The sequence below is a fragment of the Antrostomus carolinensis genome, unplaced genomic scaffold (genome assembly GCF_000700745.2).
Source record: "Antrostomus carolinensis isolate BGI_N321 unplaced genomic scaffold, ASM70074v2 scaffold10061, whole genome shotgun sequence".
Lineage (NCBI taxonomy): Eukaryota > Metazoa > Chordata > Aves > Caprimulgiformes > Caprimulgidae > Antrostomus > Antrostomus carolinensis.
In genome coordinates, this window is record NW_010296333.1 from 1 (window position 1) to 23,514 (window position 23,514).

Consider the following 23,514-nt stretch of genomic DNA (forward strand, 5'->3'; position numbering starts at 1 on the left):
TTATATATAGAGTATATAATTTATGTATATAAATATATACATAAATATATACATATATAAAAATTTATATGTATATAAAAATAAACCTTTGCACCCATCTGTTAACAAAAAATAATCCCTAAAATAGCTTGACTGGTAAGGCTTAGGCAGATGAAGCCACACTTCTGTGTCAGCCTGCATAATTTTTTCTTCATCTAGGTTTTGCCTTCAGCCCGTGCAGTAGCAGAGGCTGTGTGCTGTGGTGGTGTGCCTAGGGGACGTGTGGTGGTCTAACACTTATTTGATCACCATCGCTCAGTCTTCTCCTGTCTGATATGGTGGTTTGTTGCTCCTCTACTCTCCCAGCTGTTCTGAGGACATAGCTTATCAAAAACGTGCCTATAGAGGATAGTGGTTTCTGTTGAAAGCAATGGTACCTACCCTTAGTCAAACTAGACATCTTTGTTATAAGGCTTATTGCCAAGAAAGTCATGTGGTTTATGTTGCATAGGGGAGAAGCTCAATGCCTAGCTGTGTATATTCATGCCTGAATATATGAAATATTCAGGTTTATTGACCCACCTTCCAAACACTAGTAAAATCCCTTGTTTTTTCTTTATGTATATAGCAGTTTTCCTAGAGCCTGAAGAACAGGCTCGGGCATGAGGGAGGAGATGAATTCCACACACTGCCTTTCACTTTGTTTCTGTGCTCCCATTTCACAATTAATAATAATGAAGATGGAGTTTTAACTTTTTTGAAGGGGTTTCTTTTGGGGAAAAATACCTAACAATGCCTCATTCTTATTATATTGGAAAAATTTAGGTTTTTTTTTTTTTTAATTAAAATTATGCTAGAAATCGTGCCAGGAAATTAAAAATACAAAGGAAAACAGAACAAAACCCCTGAATAATGAGAATTATTCTTCCTCTAATGTTTATTAATTTAATGTTTTAGGTCAAACAGAAGATGTGATCATGCTCCTGAATTTTGGGGTTGACCCCACTGTTCCAGATGCACGGTCAAGATACGTCATAGATATCTTGAAAAAGAACAAAAACTTTGATGCTGTAAAAGCAGTCAGCAATCACATCGAGAAACACGCTTCCTCTGAGAAACGGACAGGTACTACCTGGTCCTGTTTTAAAATTGTATCCTTTAGATCCAAAATTGTTTTATTTTTAATTGGTAATAGTAGCTGGTTTTTATGTAACTTCTCCTATGAGTTGTCACTCTGATCTCCTATCAGTCAGTAGTCAATGATGAACGTTTTGTCCTTGCCTGAAGGTGACTGCTGTCCATCTGATGTTCTTAGTATATAATTCAGTATGTAGCTACAAGTTGCTCTAAGTTACTATAAGCCACTTTTGTTTTTTTCCCCCACTTTTAACATGAGGATCCCCCTGCCACAGAAACTGCTTCTCTTTGATGCTTTTTCAATTTTAACCCTTTACCTTCACTGTAGTTCTTGGAAAATGAAACATTTTGTTAAAGTCTTGGTGCCATATTTAAAACTCTTCTAATAACAAAAAATATTGACCAAAAAAAGAGAGAAGCTTTGAAATAATGAAAATGTGTGAAAAGTTGCTGACATTTCTAAAAATAAAATAACATTTTAGTGAGAGCTCTTTGCTCACAAAGTTTTAGCCATCTTTGATCTATGTCGATGATACATAGCTAAAACTCCTGTATTACTTGGAAAATTTTAACCTCTGCACATGTTCAGGGGAAAGAATAGCAGCGCAGATGATCAGACTAAAACTATGAGAGCCTCTCATAACCAAAGCAGGGAAGCTAAAATTTAGTTATACTCTTGAAGGAAGTATGGGGGAAACCTCAAAGTGTATTTTAAAAATGATTAATGATATTTCTAGGCAGTTTGGAAAGCATCTGTTGTCATACAGAAAGACACAGATCTTAATTGTCCCAGCGCTAATAGGAAATTTCATGAACTGAAGTGGTAAACTGGTTTCCAGTCTGCTTTTTTATAATAGCCAGTCAATTCTGAAAAGGATTCTGACTTTTTTTATCATTTTCCATTCTGGAAACTAATGTATCAAGTGTGATTACCCAAACAGTGGGGATTTCTTTTTCCACACCAATAAATGAGGATAAGAAAACATACAAATTGTATGATACCAACCCAATGTGACCATATTGAGACAGGCTAACCCTTATATAGTTTCTTGTCTGCCCTAACAAATGGAACAAGCCTGAGCTGTCTGTACTGCAGTATGGGTGGAGAGATGCTAGTTGGGGCAGAAGATGAGAAGCTGTCTGCTCTCAGGACTGGTGGGTCCATGCAGGATGCACCTTTGTGGCAGCATGGTGCTACAACTTGGCTGCTGCTTATGTCCTAGCTCTGAAAGAGACTGTAGTGGGCCACAGATGTTTTGAGCAGAGAATCCAGTTGTAGAAGGCATTTGGAGAGCTCTTGTGAGTATCCACATGAGAATAAATGGATGGGCTAGTTAGGCAAGATGTTTCTGCAGGACTCTCAGGTTCAGAAACTCAGGAGATAGATCCTGCCTCTGATCTTTTCAAGGCATGGTTTAGACTGCTGTTTAAAAATAAGTCCCAAGCATGGACATTGTTCATCTTTGAAAGCTATTCTTCAGTGCAGTCTTCCCCAAGATGGCTTGGTACCTGATCTGCTAGTTTTCCATGGCACTAACCAACCAGAACTTTAAGGTAACACCTGTATTAGCCTTATTACTGTAGTAACCCAAAGCATAACCTTCTCAAACCAGGACTTGCTTGTGTCATGCAGATCTCAAAGCACAGATGGAGCAAAAGGCTGCACAGGCAAATCAGACTTGGCAAAAAGCAAAGTTTTTAGGCTATATCACTGGTTTCATGGGCATATTGCATATAATTTTGCTGGAAAGCACCAAGTTTCATTGCACTTCCAATCTTATGGCTCCTGGAAAGCAGATTCCCACGGTTCCTCTTGCCTTGCTGTGGAGATGTCCTGCCCTGCTCTGGAAAAGGTCTTAGCCCAGTGGTTCTCAGTTAGGAGGTTAACACCAATCCCTCTGTGGTGGTAATTGCTCTGGTTGGTGTTTCAGGTAGCTCAGTCTGTCTTTTGTGGTTTGTTTGCTTTTGGTTGGGTTTTTTGTTTGTTTGTTTTTGTTTTGCCAATGCACAGCCCCCAGGAGTTTTCTAGGCTTAGTGCAAAAGGAGAGGCTGGAGAATATGCCATTGTTTTACAGATAGCAGTCTGAAGTTAATCCTGATTGCTAAAGAGGTGACCATCCTTCTCTGTTGCTTTGTCCTAAGGGATAAAGCTACTGTTTTGTTTGGTCTTTGATGTGCTTGAATTTCTCAAAGATTTTAGGAAAGTCAGGCCAAGCCTTTCAGTTTTCATTTAAGGGCATTTGTTAGGGCATAACTTAAAATCTGTTGTTGCTCATTACCTAAGTGTATCTTAAACTTGTAGGTATGATTTTGGTGTGGTGGAGTCTTTTGTTGTGTGAGGGTTTTGTTTTTTGGGTTTTTTCTTTTAAGAGGACAAATAAGGGCAGTTAATGACAAAACAAGGGGAAATGGGTTTAAACTGAAAGAGGGGAGGTTTAGATTATCGTAGAATCACAGAATCATAGAATGGTTTGGGTTGGAAGGGACCTTAAAGATCATCCAGTTCCAACCCCCCTGCCATCAGCAGGGACAGTGAAAAACTTCTTCCTAATATCTAATCTAAACCTTCCCTCTTTCAGTTTAAACCCATTTCCAATTAGATACTAGGAAGTAGTTCTTCACTGTGAGGGTGGTCAGACACTGGCTCAGGTTACCCAAGGAAGCTGTGGCTGCTCCTCCCTGGAAGTGTTGAAGGCCAGGCTGGATGAGGCTTTGAGCAACCTGGTCTAGTGGAAGGTGTCCCTGCTGATGGCAGGGGGGTTGGAACTGGATGAGCTTTAAGGTCCCTTCCAACCCAAACCATTCTATGATTCTGTGATTCTATAAAATTGTTTTATGGCTGTATTAAATGGCACTGAGGAATCTGACAAGCTCAGGACACTTGATTAAAACTATGCTGAAAACAGTACTGGTTTCAGTCACCTACTCTAAAAATTCTGAGCAATGATATCGCTGCAAGGCAGTAGTGTCCTGCCTGCATGCAGATCAACTTGTGAACTATTACAATTTTCAGCTTAGTGCATTATGGTAAAGGGTGTATTCTATGAGTGTATCAAATATCCTTTAGGATATGAAGTCCATCACAGGACTGGCTTTGGCAGTAATTGTTTCAGACATCTGATTTTAACCTGCCACTACAAATTTCTCAGAGCCCTGAGATGTAACTTACTACAGTCCTGCCCTGAAAACGTGCCAGCAAGGAAGTGGGTTTTCAGTTTCTGTAATGTTTTTCAGGGGGGAATGAAAGCAGAGCCATGGCTGATACGGATTTTCTCCTGGATGTTCTTGAACAGTTTGTCCAGTTCTACAAATTGGAAAATGGAGCACATCATAAAAACGTATTGAAAGAAAATGCAGTTAAGCGATTTCTGAAACTGCTGTCTTCTGTGAAAGGTACAGCAAGTTCCCGTTTCTCCCCTTCACAAAACTTAATCGCTGTGAAAAATGTGTTTGCTAACATACAGTTTTTGCTCTGTTACCCTTTCTTCCCTTCCCTGTTTCTGCAACTGATATTACTGGAACAATGTGTTTTTACTTATTTTTACTGTTGTGTTTTGCACTTAAAACCACCGGAATATGCACAAAATTTGAGTATGATGCATCAAAATGTTCAAACTTAATTGGCTGTCAGTATCAGTATTAAAAGATGCAAGTGTTGCATTTTGCTGCTCTGTACTTTTGATTTAATGAGCTCTTTATTCTGAAATTAGTTTACAGTGAGATTGATTTTTTTAAATTTTTTTTTAACATGGTTTGAGTGAGTTATGTTGTCTTGACTGTCTTGCAGAAATCCCTGAAGGGGTGGTTTGTAACATCTCCTGTGCCTGTGCTAACAGCTTCATAAAGCAGTTGCTGGAGAAGCAAATGTGGCATCAAGTTTTGCTGTTGCTAACAGGGAAAGCCAGCGGAGAAGAGCCATTGGGTGTAGGACTCTTCACAAACTGCAGTCTTTCAGATGTTGACATCGGCAACGTTATCCAATGCTGTGACAAATTGGATAAGCAAGTGCCCCTCATAAGATGCTTGATTCAACAAGGAGGTGAAAAACTGTGCAATACTAATCTGTTAGAATAGATCCCATATTGTATTTGGCATGTTTGGAGCAACATAGTTTCAGAAATACCAACGCATGGTTTTTGAGCCTCTGTATAAGTGCAGCAGCTTGTTGGAGTGCAGTCCATTGGCTGCATCTGCTGCGTGCAAGCTTAGTAAGGCTACGTGGGATGGAAGATGTTTTTTCAAATGAAATTTGCCTGTCAGGGTTAGTAAAAGGTAAAGATCCAAAGATTATTGTTGCTCCTTTGCTTGCAGTTTCTTTGGTTTTTAATTTGTCTTCAACCACAATGTTATCCTGATTGATAGAAACTGTAAGCCACAGTCTTTGAGGTTCAATCTGTTGTTATGTTAGAAGTAATTGACTACTTCAGTGATTTCAAAGGCATGACCAGATGTCTTTCTTTTTTTTAGCTAGTGTGGACATCATCATTTTTCTTGTTTAAGGTTTATTCTTAAGATTATGCTGGCATTTTTCATTTCATCTTATAACTTGATGTTAACTATAAATTATGGACACACAGTCCTGCTGCACCCTTGTGAGTGCTAGAGGTGCAAGGAGGCTTCTTGTGTCAGTCAGTGAGTGACTGACTTGAAGAAAATATGTTCTGGCCTTTCTGTCTTCCTTTCACAACAGGAGGACTGGTTGCTCAGTTTAATGGGAGATCAGAGGAGATCTGAAGATTTTCTTTGGCAAAAGCTCTTTAACAGATACATGTAAAAAGCTCTCCAAAAAAAAATGTTGCCTGCTCAGAAATCAGCATGTACCTTCATCTGTTTAGAACTTTGTGTGGTTTGCAGATCTGGCTTATCAGATCTAACCCCTGATATTTTCATGTCCTTCACACCAGCTCTGCCAGATGGGATTGGAACCAACTCTGAAATACCACTGCGAATATGTCTCAAAAAGAATTATTTTGAGCTGGTATATTTGCTGCTGACCAAAGGTGCAGATCCTCAAAATGTCTCCGTTGCACGAGGAGATACTCCTTTGCATGCTGCAGTTTCCATCTGTTTAAATAATAGAGGTAAGGCTTTTGTGTGCCTGGGCCTAGGGGACACAAAGGGCTCTAGCAGATGTTCACTGTTTGTTTTCACAGCACTTGCTGAAAACATCCCCATTTCTTACCTGCCCAGCCCACTGCCCCTTCTGCTGCTGTTTACTGATGTGCTAGCAGAAGATCAGGATGCTTGACTGTGTCTCAGCCCCTAAGCTTGCAGGCCAGAGGATATGCACCAATCTTTGTTAACAATCTGATGTGTTCTGCTTTGTGGTTGCAGTGGCTGGGACTATAAGGAGAGTTAATGGCAGCTCAGGTGACCAGGGGCAATCAAGCAGCTGTACTATCTCCATCACTTACTGTTCTGTGAACATCTTCTTGTTTAATCAAGCTTGTTTAGAAAGGAAGGCTCCTCTCTGAAACCCTGTAACATGTGAACTAGGTGGGAATGAAGTAAACTGAAAGGATCTAGGAAGAAACAAAGGTAAAGGCAAGAACAATGGCAGCAGATTTTGAAGGAAATCCTACAGTGGCATCTGAAATCTGTTCCCCAGTTCTTGTTCAGTAGTAAATCAAGCACAGTTTTGTTCAGAGAAGGAGTGAGTGAGAGGACTTTAGGGCTTACATAAAAAGTAAGAAATTCAGATAAATTATCAAATCAAGCACTAAAGTCAGGTTTGATTGTAAATTAAGAAAAAATGCATTTTTTAGTTGAGGGTGTAAAATAATAAAAAATACTGAATTTACTAATTTTTCAAGCACACACATTTCATTTAATAGCTTTAGAGAGATTAAAAGCATAAATATTTCCAGATGTAAATTTTAAATCAAAAAATTAAGAAGTCTGATGACAGTATCTTAAGTGTTTTTCACTGTGTAAAGTTTTTAAGGTGGAATTTCTTTACAATGATTTTGGTGTGTCACTGTCTTACAGCTAGGAAAGAAATGTTTCACATATATTATCTGGTTTAAATCACATATATTATCTGGATTAAATCCAGAAAGCTGTAGAATTTCCTCCCCCCAGGGAGTTATTGGACAAATCTTATTTTGTAGGAAATTGCTTCAGGGACCTCAGATATCAGGAAATAATTGGGATTTGCCACAGGTTATTTTAGTAAACAAAATTTATCTGCAGCAGAGTGCTTCTGGGTGGCATACTAAAATTAACCAAATGACCTGAGAGCAGCACCCAGAGCTGCTGCTTGTGCAGACGACCGGAGTCACCAGCCTACCTTGAGTAGCAGTCAGGGTTGATGTTGGAAGATGAATGAATCTGTCTGCATCCAGAGGTTAGAAAAGGAATGTCTTTCACTGATGCTACAGGAGCAATTGCAGCACTAGGGATTTTTAAAGCTTTGCTGTCATTGCATTGTTTACCTGAGATGTTAGAAAAGCTCAGTTGTGAGGCATTTCAAATAAGCGTGTTTTACAAACATGAAATGTTCATTTTTTTGTTTGTTTTTGAAAGCAAATTGATTTGCATTTAATAGCTGCAGGGGAAAAAAAGTATTGAAAATTGTTAGCCTACAAAGCAACCTTGTAAAACAAATTATTATTATTTTTTAAATTTGTTCTCTTCTTTCAGATGGCACTGGTTTAAACATTCTGAACTATCTACTTGATCTCTTTGCTTCAAGACCTTCTGACTTTCCATATCTTAATCCAAACGTACAAGATGAGAATGGAAATACAGTGATGCATGTTATTTTTCAGAGAGGATTTTCAAAACAGGCTAAGAGAATAATGGAGTCATTGGCAAAATTTGATGTTAACTTTAATATAAAAAACAAATTAGGAAGAGATGTGAAGCATAGAATTAAAAAGAAAGACCCACTGCTACTTGCTTGGAATAGTGCTCTATTGGAGAAAAAGAAGTCCCGGCAGGATGTAGCAGGGCAGTCAGTTAAAACATCTAAGCCTGTTACAGCCTCTGAGATTTCACAGCCAAAGAGCACAGGGCGTTCTTCGTCTGGGTCCTCATTAAAGGCACCGTCTGGCACCGTAGCACATAATGATTTCAAAAGCCCGTGTTCTGTAAAGACAAAAAAAGATCAGTTGGTGAAGGAGGAAACAGAAAGAGTAAATAGCCCTTTAACACTGCAGGAAACTCTAGTGCAAGCAATCACAGCTTTAATTCAGCAATTGGAATTGGGTGACACCCTAAGAAAGGATCATCCTCTGGCACAAAAGCCATCTTCAGCCCAGACTAATTTGGAAGAGAGAAGTGAGTCCTTGCAACCTTGTGGAAGCATAGGTTATCCTGAAGGAAAAGGGGATGATTGGGAGAGAAAGAAGGGAGCAGGGGAATTCAGTATCACCCTGCCTAATGGAGAGAAGGAAGAACTAGAGGAAGAGAAGGGGAAGATTCTGGATATTGAGGCATATGTGCAGGAGTTTGATAATATGACCTGGGAAATAGAGTGCACTCCTGAAATGCTGAAGACGTTGGGCAGCAAAGCTGTGCCTCATTATCTGAAAACTAAAACTATAATGACAATTAAGCAGCTTGGCAATGGGGAATGGACTAGGGGCCTTCAGAAACCACTGAAACACTTGAAAGCTGATATCCAGCTGTATGAAGCCAAGTTGGGTAAAGGTGCAAGAATGCTGTGGGAACTTGCAATCGACTTTTCTCCTCGTTGCAGTGAGAGTGCAGAAAAGATTATGGAGACAGAACAGACAAAAAGTGTTCCAGAAAAGTCGGGTAGGATTTACACGGAAATAATCAGAATTTGGGCTGTTGTTCTCGACCACTGCAAGCTGAACCGTGTCTTAGATAATATATGTATTTCCTACAATCGTGGTTTATCCTGCATCTTGAGGAAAAAGCTCAAGGGCATAAATGAAGGACATCAGAACCACAATGTGACAACACAGAAGCGTGTTCCGCGTTGTTATGTTGAAGACCTAGAGGCAGAAAAATCAAAAGAACATACCATACCTGAGTATTTCCCTCCAGCCAGTGCAGCAGAATTGGAATACAATATAATGAAATTTCACAGCTTCAGTACTAACATGGCACTTAACATCATAAATGATGTACATTCTTCTGTGGAATACCCTTTCCGAGTTGGGGAGTTGGAGTACGCGGTAATTGATCTCAATCCAAAGCCCATGGAACCAATCATTTTAATTGGGCGAAGCGGGACAGGGAAGACTACTTGCTGCTTGTATCGACTTTGGAAGAAATTCTATTCATACTGGGAGAAATCTACCTTGGCAAATGGTCCTCTGCTGGTGAGGCAAACATGGCATCAAAGAAAGTGCAGTGAGGTTGAAAAAGCTAGGTTAGAGAAGGAAGAGGGTGAACTAAAACAGGACAGTGATGATTCAAGTGAGGAGCAGGTAAGCGATGAGGACAGTGAGGATGAAAAAGTTCCTGTGGGTACAGCTGGTGCAGAAGTGAATTCATATGATGACCACGAAGACCAAATGAGTAGCACAGAAGCATTGAACAGGCTGGAGCACCTGCACCAGATCTTCGTGACAAAAAATCCTGTCTTGTGCCAAGAAGTTCAGAAGAATTTCATTGAACTTAGCAAGTCTTCCAAGGTAACCAGTCACTTCAAGCCTCTGGAGCCAAATGTTCACAAGCTACAAGATGTCAAAGATGAAAATTTTCCTCTGTTTGTCACTTCCAAGCAGTTGTTGCTGTTACTGGATGCATCCATGCCAGACCCGTTCTTTCCAAGAGATGAAGATGGAAGCTTGAAAAGAACCATTGTTGGTTGGAGTCCTCAGGAAGACTTGGTGGTACCACATTGGCAAGACGAGGATGAAGAAGGTAATGTTGAAGCAGAACATGGTGATGATGAAGGAGCTGCAGACGTGTACTCTAGGGAAAGTGATCCTCGGACTTTTGTGACTTATGATGTATTTGTAAATGAAATATGGCCAAAAATGATAAAAGGTAAAAGCTTGTACAATCCAGCACTGGTTTGGAAAGAAATAAAATCATTTTTAAAAGGCTCTTTTGAGGCACTGAGTTGCTTTGGAGGTAAACTTACTGAGGAGCAGTACAAAAAACTGGGCCGAAAGAGATCACCGAACTTCACAGAAGACAGGAGTGAAATCTATCGCCTCTTTTGTCTTTATCAGCAGATACGATCACAGAGAGGTTATTTCGATGAAGAAGATTTGCTGTATAATTTATCTCAAAGACTTTCGAAGCTCAGGGAGCTGCCGTGGTCCATCCATGAGTTTTATGGTGATGAAATACAGGATTTCACCCAAGCTGAGCTAGCACTCTTAATGAAATGCGTCAATGACCCCAATGCCATGTTTCTGACTGGTGACACTGCCCAGAGCATAATGAAAGGAGTTGCTTTTCGTTTTAGTGATCTGAGGTCACTGTTTCACTATGCAAGCAAGAACTCCATGAACAAGAAGCAGCGGATTAGAAAACCAAAAAGGATATATCAGTTGTACCAGAACTACAGGTCCCATTCAGGTAGAGTAACAAATTTGTTTATGATCTGAGCCTGTGCTCTTCAGATAGAATCATAGAATGGTTTGGGTGGGAAGGGACGTTAAAAATTATCTAGTTCCAACCCCCCTGCCATGAGCAGGGAGACCTTCCACTAGACCAGGTTGCTCAAAGCCTCATCCAACCTGGCCTTGTACAATTCCAGAGAGGGGGCATCTACAACTTCCTTGGGCAACCTGGGCCAGTGTCTGACCACCCTCACAGGAAAGAATTTCTTCCTAATATCTAATCTAAACCTCCCCTCTTTCAGCTTAAAGCCATTTCCCCTTGTTTTGTCGTTAACTGCCCTTATGAAAAGTCCCTCCCCAGCTTTCTTGTAGCCCCTTCAGGTACTAGAAGGCCACTATAAGATCTCCCCGGAGCCTTCTCTTTTCCAGGCTGAACAGCCCCAACTCTCAGCCTGTCCTCACAGGAGAGGTGCTCCAGCCCTCGGATCATCCTGGTGGCCTCCTCTGGACTTGTTCTAACTGCTCCATGTCTCTCTTGTGATGAGGGCTCCATTAGATGTTACTAATAATTGAAATTTTCTACTGGGCCACTGAAAGCATCTTTAAGTGGCCTGTTTTGATTTTTTTAAGAGATCAGATGGTCAGCTTTTTCTGATGTGCAAATTCTGCGTTTTGACATCTCAACTGGAAAACCGAGAATAAACATTTTTTAAATTGTCATTTTTTGAACACTCATGCTTACTGCATGTTTTGACTGTATTTGTTTGAAGAAAGACTTAACAAATAACCATACCCATTTCTGTTGTCCCATCCCCAAATCACTAGACTTTGTAGCACTGGTGTACTACTACTGCTTTTCTTATGTTTCTCATTTATGACCCTTATTTTGTGAGGACACTGCTCAGACCTTGTAGTATGCTTTCTGATCTTTCCAGGCCCAAGAATGAGGTCCACTCAAAATGGCAGAAACAGAAAGTGGACCTCACAGCTTCTCTCTCCTCTTGACTAGTGTTTTTGTCATGATATTTCTTGATTTCAAAATTATAACAAAATCTTTTTTTAAATGTGTGTTTTCCAGAGAGTATAAGACAGTCAGACTAAAGTTTAAAATCTGTATTCTGCTTATTCCAGGTATTCTCCGTTTAGCATCTGGAGTGGTTGATTTGCTTCAGCATTATTTCCCCGAATCTTTTGATCGTCTTCCTAAGGACTGTGGTCTCTTTGATGGACCAAAACCTACGGTCTTGGAGTCCTGCAGTGTTAGTGACCTAGCAATTCTGCTGAGGGGCAACAAAAGGAAAACACAACCCATTGAATTTGGAGCACATCAGGTTTGCTTTTCTTAGGTATACGGCTTTTCGCAGATTCTTCCATGACTATCTGTTGCTAAATCATCATTTTATATGGACTGCCCACAACTTTCTTTTTTTAAGCCCTTGTGTCTCGCTGATAAATTATGCTTTTAAAACTTAGAAACCTTTATTATCTTGGTTTCTATTTCTTCTTAGTACACATCTGGCTCTTTCTATTGTTTTTTGCAGCAGATGTTGCCTATCTCATTCCTTTCTAAGTCCAAATTTTCTTGCACCAGATCTACAGCTGTCTGCACACGCCATGTGGTTGTCAGTCTTTTAGCTGCAGCTTTGTGACCTTTTTTGCAGAGTGTGGTAGAATGTCTGTGTGAAATGTTGTCTGGTTGAGACGTCTCTGGCATTATTTTGACATGTTTCTATACTTTCTCTATGCAGCTGTTACCTTTTTTTTTTCTTCTTTCTAATATGTTCTTTTGATTAATGTATTTTATCAGGTGGTTTTAGTGGCAAATGAAACTGCAAAGGAGAAGATACCCGAGGAACTCGGTTTAGCACTTGTACTGACAATTTATGAAGCGAAGGGCTTGGAATTTGATGATGTACTCCTTTACAACTTTTTTACAGACTCGGAGGTATTTCATTCTTTTCCATTTTCTGCGTTTTTTTCTTAAGTCTTGATTTTACCTGTGGTCTAATTGGTTTCCAGCTGGGGGAAACTGTTTTCTCTGAAGATGGGTGGTTTCATCACAATAGAAAACAGGACTAAGAGGTTTATGAATTGAGACTGTCTTCCCTTAGTGCTGCATTTTCCTTCAGATTGGCTGTAGAAATTTAGAGGAGACCCTTGGGGTTCACACACACACACACACACAGAGGCATATTTTTGCTGCATACCAAGACTACTCCACTGGCTTACAGCATGTCCTTCCTTACTGCTCCCTGTTCACATCACGGCAGTTGGTGGAGAGATACTCCATCACCCTCTTATACTCTTTACCTTATAATGGGTTTCTAGGTCCTCAAAAAGCACCTCAGACCCCCTGCTTTGCATCAGTACTCTGTTCACAGTGCAGTTCTTTTGGTGTGCTAGCTTATGGACTTGAAATAATTTCTCAGCCCTGGACAAAATGAAACAGAATGATTTTTTTAAAAATTTTTTTTAATAATTACAAGTTTAGTAAAACAATTATGTTTAGAATCAAATAGTGTGTTTATGTGCTGGAGACAGGGGCAGATCATGCTCTGCAGCCATCCACAGTTTAGCTCCAGCAAACTCATTCTGGTCTAGCTCAAGAGTGGTCAGGAAACTGTTGTTGCTGGAGCATCAAGGAGCTCCCCCTGCCCACTCTATCCAGGCAGTAGGCAGCATCCTTACTGAAGGTGTCTGCAGAGACTTGAGAATGCCCATGATTCAGCTGCTCTGTAAGTAAACATTCAGTGTGAACATCTTCCTTCTGCCTCTAGCCCTCAAAAGAGTCTCAAATGTGGTTGGAGCCTTCTCTTTTCCAGGCTGAACAGCCCCAACTCTTTTAGCCTGTCCTCATAGGAGAGGTGCTCCAGCCCTCGGAGCACCATTTACTTTTCACCATGCCCCGAGCCGGCCCAGCAGTCAGCACACCCCCACAGTGAGTCTGCCTGTTGCAGTATTGGGATTTATAGGAGAATCCTTGGCCCTACGTCTAAATCTTGATCTTCATCCATGGTGAGGGTAACCCGATTTCCTCTTTTTCCTCATAGATGGGTCATCTATTGTAAGGGTGTATCTTCAAGTTTATCTGAAAATTTATAGCCCACCAAAGGATGTTTACATGTCTAGTATCACATCTAATTATGTGAACAGTTAGGCATTGCATATGATTTAGATTTAGGGAAGTGGTACAGCAGTATCCTGAAATCGTGTGACAAGCATAAGAGTGGTAATACACAGCAAATATATAAAAAACCACAATACAAATGTGATTCCCATTGACAGTCCCTATATGTTCCACCATGATGATGCTGGGCATCCTCAGTCCCTGAGAAGTGATAGGTAGCTTGAAGCCAACTCAAGCCAATTGCAGTCTTCCAGATTTTTGTTTGTTGCTCAGTTTTTAGGCACTCTGGGCTGAGCCATGTTTTCACTTCCCCTGTGTTGGTCTGGGTGGCTCAGGAAGACATGACTCTCTACTAGCTATTTCAAGGAAAGTTGTTTATTCAGCCTGCTGACTGCCTGGTACAGCTGTGTATCTCAGACAAGGGTTACGCTCCGATACCGCTTGTATGGGGATGAAGTTCAGCTTTCTTGATGAAAATTGATGGTCATTCTTTACATTCTTCCCTGAGATAATGTTGTTTTTTTGGTTTTTTTTCTCCCCTACCCATCTCCTCTGAGCCTTCTTCAGTTGTGGGGTTGTGTTAGTCAATCACAATATCCGACCTTATCTTCTGCATATGTGGGCAGTGGTGATTGCTTGCACACAAGGAAACCTCATTCTCTTGACATTTTAGGCTAGCAAAGAATGGAAGGTCATTTCTTCTTATACTTCTGATTCGGATGTGCAAGTAGGAAGCAAATTGCTAATTGAAATGCCTTTGGAGGATGCTACTGGTATGCAGAAAAGAACTCCTTTTAATGTAGAAATGTACAAGGTGAGTTTTTCATAATGCTGGGAATAGGAAGGATGAACTAAATTCTTAAATTGTAGAAGCGGGGAAATTTCTTCTAGAAATCCTTGCACCTTGTAGTTTCATGTTTATCAAAGTTGCTTTATCTTTTTGGTAGTTGTTCACATTTGTATAATACAATCTTGAATTTGAAAGATAAGAGGTTTTTTGAAAATATAATTTGATAAGAGAACAAAAACTACCTGTAATAGGCTTTTAGGTGTATTTATAGAGTAGCTGTGGTTAAAGGAAATAGCAAATCAGCTTGCTGATATTTATTATTACTTTAATCTGTTTCCAAATTGGTGTTGCTACCTTAAAATTAAGGAAACTTCTTAGAATCTAGTAAGTCATATTATCAGGATTGTATGGTAAAAAAATGAATAATTATATGTATATTGCATAATAATGAATAATTAGAAGGAAAATGGTCAGTCACACCCGCGGCTGCTAGATTTGCTGTAGCTGTGTGCAAAATAGCTGGGTGATGGCTTATGTAGTTGAAAAATCACATATTTAACATTTAGACTTGCTTACTTAAAGATACTTTGTTATTCATTCTGTATATATTCACTGTTTTCTTATAATTGCAAAGTATGTTTCTTTCTAACAATTCAGCTCATCCAGCATTTCACTTACTGTATTTTATTTATTTTGGTGTGCTGCCCTTTTTTTTAATTTTATTTTATTTTATTTTGGTTCTGCTTCAGATGCTGAATGGAGAACTAAAGCAATTGTACACTGCTATTACAAGAGCCAGGGTCAATCTTTGGATCTTTGATGAAGACAGTGATAAACGGGCTCCAGCTTTTAAGTATTTCATCAAAAGAGAGTTTGTTCAGGTTGTCAAAGCAGATGAAAAGAAAGGTAAAGTTATCCTAAAACTTTATTAAAAGACTGTTAAACAGGACAGCTTACTTATGCTTTCTTGCTTTTAGGCTGTATAATAAAGGTTACATTCCTTAGTCCCTCTAACAGTGTGCAATGATAACTGCCCTTGCAAATTTCCACTGGTTTCAGTGGGTCTTAAATCTTTTGGCTCTAAAGGTTGGTTGTGCATGTTAAGATGTAACTTCATTGCTAATTCATTAGTATAATTTTTCCTGCACAGTAATTAATGAAGGCTGTTCATGAAAAACCATCCCAGCTAAAAAAGATTTATAAAACGAAGGAATTTTCTTTCTATAAAGACAGTGGATTTACACAGAGTTTTGTCCAAAAAACAATAATGATTTTGAAATATCTTTCAAAACCAAACCCAACTTGCTGATTTTCAGTGCTGATTGAGAGGGATAAAATGTATTTAACTCAGTTACCATTACTAATGTGAGCACAAATCACAAAGAGTTTGGAATGTTATGAGATGTTAATGCTTATTTTTGGTACTTGATAAGTTGTTTCTGTGGTTTATCCATTCTAACATAAAATAATGCCTCCAACCTTCTAGACTTGGATGACAGCATGTTTGTTAAAACTTCAACTCCAGAAGAATGGATTGCACAGGGGGACTACTATGCTAAACATCAGTTCTGGGAGGTAGGAGCATATGTTTATCTGAAATAAAGATTCTTGTCTATTCTGACCTCCCCCACCCCCTTTCTTTTTCCCCTTTTCATCTATAAAATTATCTGTAAACCTTCAGTTGGTCTGTAGCAGTGTATCTTAGTTTGTGGTTTGTAGTTGTGTAGGTGTCTATAGACTACTTCTAAGTGACTTGCAAGAAGTCAGCAGGGAGAGAAAGCTTATTGTCTGTAATCTTAAATTTGCTACCCAGAAATTTGCAGTCCAGTGAGGGGAAGAATATTTTAATGTGCAAGATGAAAGATGTTTGGAAAAAACAATTGTTAGCAACAACTGGAATTGACTGGAATTTGTGAATCTAAACCACGTGTTTGACAATATCATTACCTATTGCTGTAGGAAAATAAAAACATTTCTTGGAAGTCTGTTGATTTGGGTGATGATCTCGGAACCCTTGTATGTTTTTTTTTGGACAGTAAGTAGGGATGGATACAAAACACACATTAAGGAACAGCGTGTAAGAACCAAGGGAGCACTAAGAAAACCACAGAAAGAATAGTAAAATGATGGTTTAATTTCCTTACTATTTGAAGAACAAGGAGATTTTACAGTCTTTTATTTCCTAAATTGATTATTAATACTGGAATGGTGGCAAAACCCAGCCAGGAAGACAACACCAATTAATTATTCTACAGTGAATTAAGGTGTATATCTAGATCAGCTGCCCTTGTCCTTATGGATGATTTTAACTTCACAGATATCAACTGAGAATGTCATAGAGTGGACACAAACAGGTCCAGGAAATTTCTAGAGCATGTTGAAGATAACTTCTTGGTGCAGGTAATAAGGGAGCTGACTAGGAAAGGTACTCTCCTAGATTTGTTGTTTGTAAACAGAGAAGGACTCATGGGCAAAGTGGTGATTGGTGGCTGTCTTGGTCACAGTGACCATGAAGTAGTTGAGTTTCAAATTGTTGGCAATAGGAGAAAAACTCCCAGCAAAACTTCGACCCTAGATATGGGGGGAGTGGACTTCGAGCTGCTGAAGGAGCTGGTTAGTAAGGTCCCCTCGGAATCTGCTTTTGAAGATCTTGGGGTCTGTGAATGCTGGACACTTTTTAAGAGCTATGTCTTAAGAGCATGGGAGCAGGCAATTCCAAAGTGTTGGAAGTCAGGCAAGTGGGGCAGAAGGCCGGCTTGGCTAAGCAGACATCTTATTCTAGAATTTAGGCAGAAAAGGAAAGTGTATGGACATTAGAAGCAAGGACAGGCAACACGGGAGGACTACAGAGACACTGTTCACGACTGTAGGGAGAAAATTCCCATGCCCAAAGCTTGATTAGAGTTCAAGCTGGCCAGCACTGGGAAGGACAACAAAAAGGGCTTTTCTAAATACATTAACCACAAAAGGAAGATCAGAAGTAACATTGGTCCGTTACTTGATGAGGTCAGTCACCTCACAAATAGGGACGTAGACAAAGCAGAGACATTTAATGCCTTCTTCACCTCTACTTAACACTGATGATGGGTCCTGGGACCTCCAGAACCCTGTGTTGGAAGACCATGACTGGGGGGATGATAAACTCCCAACCAACTGAACTTGTTTGAGACTTGCTGGATGCTTGTAAGTCTATGGGGCCTGATGAGATTCATCCCAGGGTACTGAAGGAACTGGCCAATTTTATTTTGAGACCTCTCCATTTTTTTACCAATGGTCTTGGGAGTCTGGAGAGGTCCCAGTTGACTGGAAGCTGTCAAATGCTATCCCAGTTTTCAAGGGTAAGGAAGACCCTGGTAATTACAGGCCTGTCAGTCTCACTTCTGTGCCTGGTAGAATTATGAAGGTTTTTCTGGGAGTTACTGAAAAACACTTGAGAGACAATGCAGTCATTGGTCATAGGCAGCATGGGCTTCACAAGGGCAAAATCCTGCTTAACCAACTTAACTTCCTTTTATGACAAGGTCTCCCAACTAGTTGAGCAAGGGAAGCCAGTGGTTGTAGTGGTTTTGGATTTTAGCAAAGTTTTTGATACTGTCTCTTACAATGTCCTTCTGGACAAAATGTCTGGTTCACAGCTAGACAAGTCCATAATACATTGGGTGAGCAACTGGCTGACGGGTCAGGCTCAAAGAGTTACAGTAAATGGGGTTACATCAGACTGTCAGCCAGTCACCAGTGGGGTTCCCTAGGGCTCAGTTTTGGGGCCAGTGCTCTTTAATGTTTTTATAAATGATCTGGATGCAGGAATTGAGTGTACATTAAGTAAGTTTGCTGATGATATTAAACTAGGAGAAGCTGTGGACTACCTTGAGGGAAGAGAGGCCTTACAGAGAGATCTGGATAGACTAGAGAGCTGGGCAATTACTAATTGTATGAAATTTAACAAGAGTGATGAGGATTCTGCACCTGTGACGGGGTAATCCTGGTTATATATACAAACTGGGGGACAAGAGGCTGGAGAGTAGCCCTGCAGAAAGAGATCTGGGGGTTTGGGTTGATGGCAAGTTGAAGATGAGTCAGCAGTGTGCCCTGGCAGCAAAAAACGGCCAACTGTGTCCTGGGGTGCATCAAGCACAGCATAGGTAGCCAGTTGAGGGAGATGACTGTCCAACTCTGCACTATGCTGGTGTGGCTCCACCTTGAGTACTGCGTTTTGGGTGCCTCAGTATATGAGGGACATCAAACTATTAGAGTGTGTCCAGAGGAGGGCAGCCAAGATGATGAAAGATCTTGAGAGCAAGACTTAGGAGGAGCAGCTGAGGTCAGTTGGCTTGTTCATCTTAGAGAAGAGAAAGCTGAGGGGTGACCTCATTGCAGTCTATAGCTTCCTCAAGGAGGGCAGCGGAGAGAAAGGTGTTGATCACCTCTCTCTGGTGACCAGCAACAGGATACGAGGAAGTGGAATGAAGCTGCATCAAGGGAAGTTCAGATTGGATGTTAAGAAAAGTCTCTTCACTAAGTCACTGGAACAGTGTCCCCAGGGAAGTGGTCATGGCACCAAGCCTGTCAGAATTTAAGGAACATCTGGACAATGCTTTTAGCCATATGGTTTAGTTTTAGGTAGTCCTGCAAGGAGCAGAGAGTGGGACTCAATGATCCTTATGAGTCCTTTCCAACTTGAGATATTCTATGATTCTATAAAATAAAATTTTGGATACTTTTTTGATCATGGCAGAAGGAAAGCTTCCTTTTTTTTTGCTGATAGTAACATATTATTTTTTAATATGGAAAATATATATTTATAACAAGGCAAAAATCAAAATAATCAGCTGCCACTATACAGACAGTCTTTATCTGCCTTTGAAAAAAAAAAAAAAAAAAAAGGCAATTTCCTAAATGGACAGAAAAGTGTTTAGCTGAAAACCACACAGCTGAAAAAATTTCATCTTGAAATCTGAAATATATTAGATATATTATCTGCTATTCTGTTTTCTTTATGACCCTGATCATTGCTTATTGTTGCTACATTAAGAATAAATTATCTGGTGAATTTGGCAGTTCTAAGAGTGGCTTGCAACGTGCAATTTCCAAACAGAAGCAAATACTAAATTAATGGATAGAATAAAGAAATAATGGTGTTGCAGAATGAGCAAGGTGATAATGAATCAAACCTTGCTAGGAGCATGGTAACTCCTGCTGTTTCTCTTTAGCTCATCACAAAAAGGGCCTGGTATGGTAAAAGCATGAATAAATGTTCCACTCTTTTTGATTTAACTTTGCACACATTGGTTTTCCTAACTCTTATTAATAGAATTCCTGTTGTAGATGCCTGGTGACTTACCCATTAATGGTTTAGGCCATCATTCAAATTGCATGTGCTCTTTCTTCTGTCAGCCTACCGGGAATTTTGCTTTCACTGCTTCCATGTAAAACATTGTAATTAAAATTCTAATTGTGATAGTCACATGTGGACTGACTTAGAAGTTTTTCTTTTTGTCCTAAAAACACACTGCAATGTCTTACCTTTTCCTTTTTCCAAGCACCCTGCTGATCTTTCTGTTTTCCATTACAGTGACTGTAAAATTAAGTATTGATTTTAAGTGATAAGCCGTGGGCTGGATGCACATGTGTGAATGCTCTGTATGATTTCACTCCAGGTAGCAGCCAAATGTTACCAAAAGGGAGGAGCAACTGAGAAGTCAAAACTGGCCCTGGCACATGATGCTGTTCTCAAAGTGCACTCAAAGAAAATTAGCCCCAGGTAAGTGTAAAAGCCAATGAGTGAGTCTCATTCTGCAGTGCCAGACCTCATGGGTGTGTGCAGGGGGGGATTGCCACCACAGTTACGGGTCTGGACAAGAGACATTGGAGAACCGCGCACGTGAGGTGTCTTCACATCTTTATCTGTGGGTGGCAAAAGAGATTTAAGAAATTGGAAAGTCTAGCATGGTTCCAACAGGATCTGGGGCACTGCTGCCTTTGGGGGGTAGGGAGAGCAGTTGTGCACCATAGGCTGTCTAAACTAGGTGGAGCCATCAAAAAGGGTTTACTGGTTATGTAAAGGAAAAGGAACATGATTTGTGTTGCCTCAAGAGGCTTTATACTCTTAGATGTAGATAGAAGAGCATGTGCAATCCGCAGTGCTCAACTCCAGTTAATTCCACTACATATTCACTTAACACAGAAGAAGAAATGGTGTGCTACACTGGAGAAGAAAAGCTGCCAACAAAGTGAGCTTTGAGGTAAAATTAGTGTTAGGGTTGATCCAAACTAAACAAGTAGAACTAGGTCTGAACCAAAGGGCAGTTTTAAAGGGACAGATTTTAAGATGAATCATTTTGTTCGTACTGTCAACTGTACAAAGTAGTTCTAGGATTTGACAGGGGAGAAAGTTTGCAATTTCCTGAAAAGGCTGAAAAACTGTTTGGGACTTGTCTCAAATAAGACAGGAAAAAACTTCATGAGGAGGACTCTAGACCTAAGTGGATTAATTCCTGTTCATACTGAGGAGGCTGAAAACTAACAGTGATAGTGGAGTGGGTAAGGAATGACTAGAGCAGAGGAAGCTATCACTGAAGGGAGAATGGGGGAGGTCTGGAGAGATGTTATTACTGGAGTTAATCAAGGCTTTACCTTTTTTTAATTACCTGTTTTATACTTCTAGCCAGGGCTACTAATAGAAGGATATTCATAAAATTTTGTGATCGTAGCGAATTTGTTGATGGGACTGAAAAAACTTTTTTTCAGATGGCTGTAAGCTGAGGTGCTTGTCAGCTGGATAAAATTTGAGAAGTTGGGCATATTAGGATACGTTAAGTTGACAGAACATATGTAACAATGAAGCTGTGAAAGTGGCATTATTTTCTAGTAGAGGTATTAATGCTAGTGTACAAAGCATAAGCAAGATTCCTGTGTGCTCTATAATGTGAAATGCTCTGTACGATTCTGGTCCTCCAGGCTCAAGAATGATGAATTCAGATTAGGTCTAGGAAGAAAATAAATACCCTGAGATGATACCAGAAAGGCTGAGCTTGTTTAGTTATACAGAACAAAAGCTGAGAACAAATTTGTTTGTTGTATTTAGTGGCACTGGGGCAAAACAGCAGAAAGGAAGAAGGAGAAAGTTAAGCTATAAAAAAAGAGAAGCAGGACAAAACCACATTAGTATACATAGTTTGAGAATTTTTTTTTTTTTTTTTTTAAAAAGCTTTTTAATGCCAGAGCAGGGAGATTCTGTAACAGATTTCTGGACCAAACAGGGTCAGCCCAAAATACGACTAATTATAAGGTAATACCTCACCAGGTTGCGTATGAAATACACATGATGCCGGGTGTTGGTTGGACTCAGTAGCAGATCGTGTGATCATAGACTTAATTTGGATATAAATGGTAATTTTCTCTTACTTTCTACAGGGAAAAACAGATGGAATATATGACATTGGCTAAAACTTACCTGGAATGTGGAGAACCAAAACTATCACTAAAATGTCTGTTTCAATCAAAGGAGTTCCGGCTTTGTGCAGAACTGTGTAAAAAGCTAGGAAAGGTAATAAATCCTTTAAACTGTCTTCTCCTTATCACTTTCCTCTTCCTACAGCTTTTTTTCCCCTCATATTACTCATCAGGTAACAAGTGACATGGTTGTAGCTGAATTAAAACAGCTCTTTAAGCTGGGCCATTCAAGAGGAAGCATTTGTCACAGAATAGCCAGAAGAGCAATGTAGAGGACAATGATGCAATTACGCAGTCTAGGTTTATTTCTTTGGCTTTCCTCAAATGTCACCATCAGTCACTTCTGCTTTGCAGTTAAAAGTTAATTAATGACTGATTTAATGAAACTTAAGCTGTTTCTTCATTCAGTACTCTGATATTGAAACTTCACTGATTACAGCCATCTAAATGGAACCTTGAAACTTGTAAGGATTAAGTAATGTACTAACAATAATTTTCTAAGTGTATGAGGATATTTAATTGCAGTTTTTATCCACGGTGCATTTCCCTTAAAAGAATGTAAAGTAATTGTTCCCAAATATTTAAAGTTTAAGATACAAGGGTAGGGTTCCCACTCTGCATCTACAACTGTTCTAATTTAATCCTGTTGATTCTGAGAAATGTGCAAATCAACAGAAGTGTGTGTGGTGGTTTTTAATAACAGGCAGAGCTGGGTGAATAAAAAGTACTTTGGAAGTCCTGTGTAATACCTTTACTTTTACATTCTAGTTTTTCAGGCACAAATATTTTGAAAGTTTTAAAAAATCTGTTCAGTTTTAATGATGGTTACTTTAATATGTATTTGATTACATTCAGATAGTTTAATTACATTTTATTAAAGTGTGCTTCTCTGCGATACCTACATGATGGAATGACTTTATTCCGTTCGTTTAGTTTTGACTGTTTAGAGCACTTCAGTTTCATTTCTGACTTCTGCATTGCAGATGAAAGATGCTGCAGTTTACTATCAGAAGAGCCAGTGCTACAAAGAAGCATCTGAATGTTATGAACGAATTGAGGAGTTTGATCTGGCAATTAAAATGTATTGTCAGGAAGAACTCTATGAAGAAGCAGCAAAGGCAGTTGAAAGGTATGTCTTCTAAGACAGTATTGGAATATAATTCTGTTTTCCATTTCCAAATTCAACATAATACAGCTGGCTCACTGTAAAATTTTCACAAGAGTTTTGGCTGATGACTTTGTTTTATACGAAATTAAATTAACTTTGTCAGCATTCTCACTTAGGTCATGATAAAATGGTGAAAACATTCTACTGCATTCACAGCTGGAGCAGTGACTAGCTTCATTTTCCTGGGAATTTTTTCCAGTCTGTGTTAATAGTCATACAAGTTACAGAATCACAGAACTGTAGGGTTTGGAAGGGACCTCAGGAGATCATCTAGTCCAACCCCCCTGCCAATGCAGGTTCCCTACAACAGGTTGCACAGGAAAGTGTCCAGGCGGGTTTCCAGAGATGGAGACTCCACAGCCTCTCTGGG

The 23,514-nt window shown here is 39.7% G+C and overlaps 1 protein-coding gene across 1 annotated transcript in view; it reads left to right on the top strand.

Moving 5' to 3' along the window:
• Positions 1 to 936: 936 nt before the first annotated feature.
• The window catches only part of TRANK1 (tetratricopeptide repeat and ankyrin repeat containing 1), a gene marked incomplete at both ends in the record, with an annotated part of 30,384 nt that continues 7,806 nt past the window's right edge, over positions 937 to 23,514 (top strand). The window contains 13 exons of the mRNA XM_029087535.1: positions 937 to 1,104; positions 4,351 to 4,509; positions 4,904 to 5,155; positions 6,021 to 6,197; positions 7,759 to 10,623; positions 11,739 to 11,938; positions 12,415 to 12,552; positions 14,408 to 14,548; positions 15,274 to 15,430; positions 16,011 to 16,099; positions 20,182 to 20,285; positions 21,938 to 22,070; positions 22,960 to 23,105. Of these exons, the coding sequence (XP_028943368.1) occupies positions 937 to 1,104; positions 4,351 to 4,509; positions 4,904 to 5,155; positions 6,021 to 6,197; positions 7,759 to 10,623; positions 11,739 to 11,938; positions 12,415 to 12,552; positions 14,408 to 14,548; positions 15,274 to 15,430; positions 16,011 to 16,099; positions 20,182 to 20,285; positions 21,938 to 22,070; positions 22,960 to 23,105 (4,729 nt within the window). The remainder of the gene's footprint in view (positions 1,105 to 4,350; positions 4,510 to 4,903; positions 5,156 to 6,020; positions 6,198 to 7,758; positions 10,624 to 11,738; positions 11,939 to 12,414; positions 12,553 to 14,407; positions 14,549 to 15,273; positions 15,431 to 16,010; positions 16,100 to 20,181; positions 20,286 to 21,937; positions 22,071 to 22,959; positions 23,106 to 23,514) is intronic.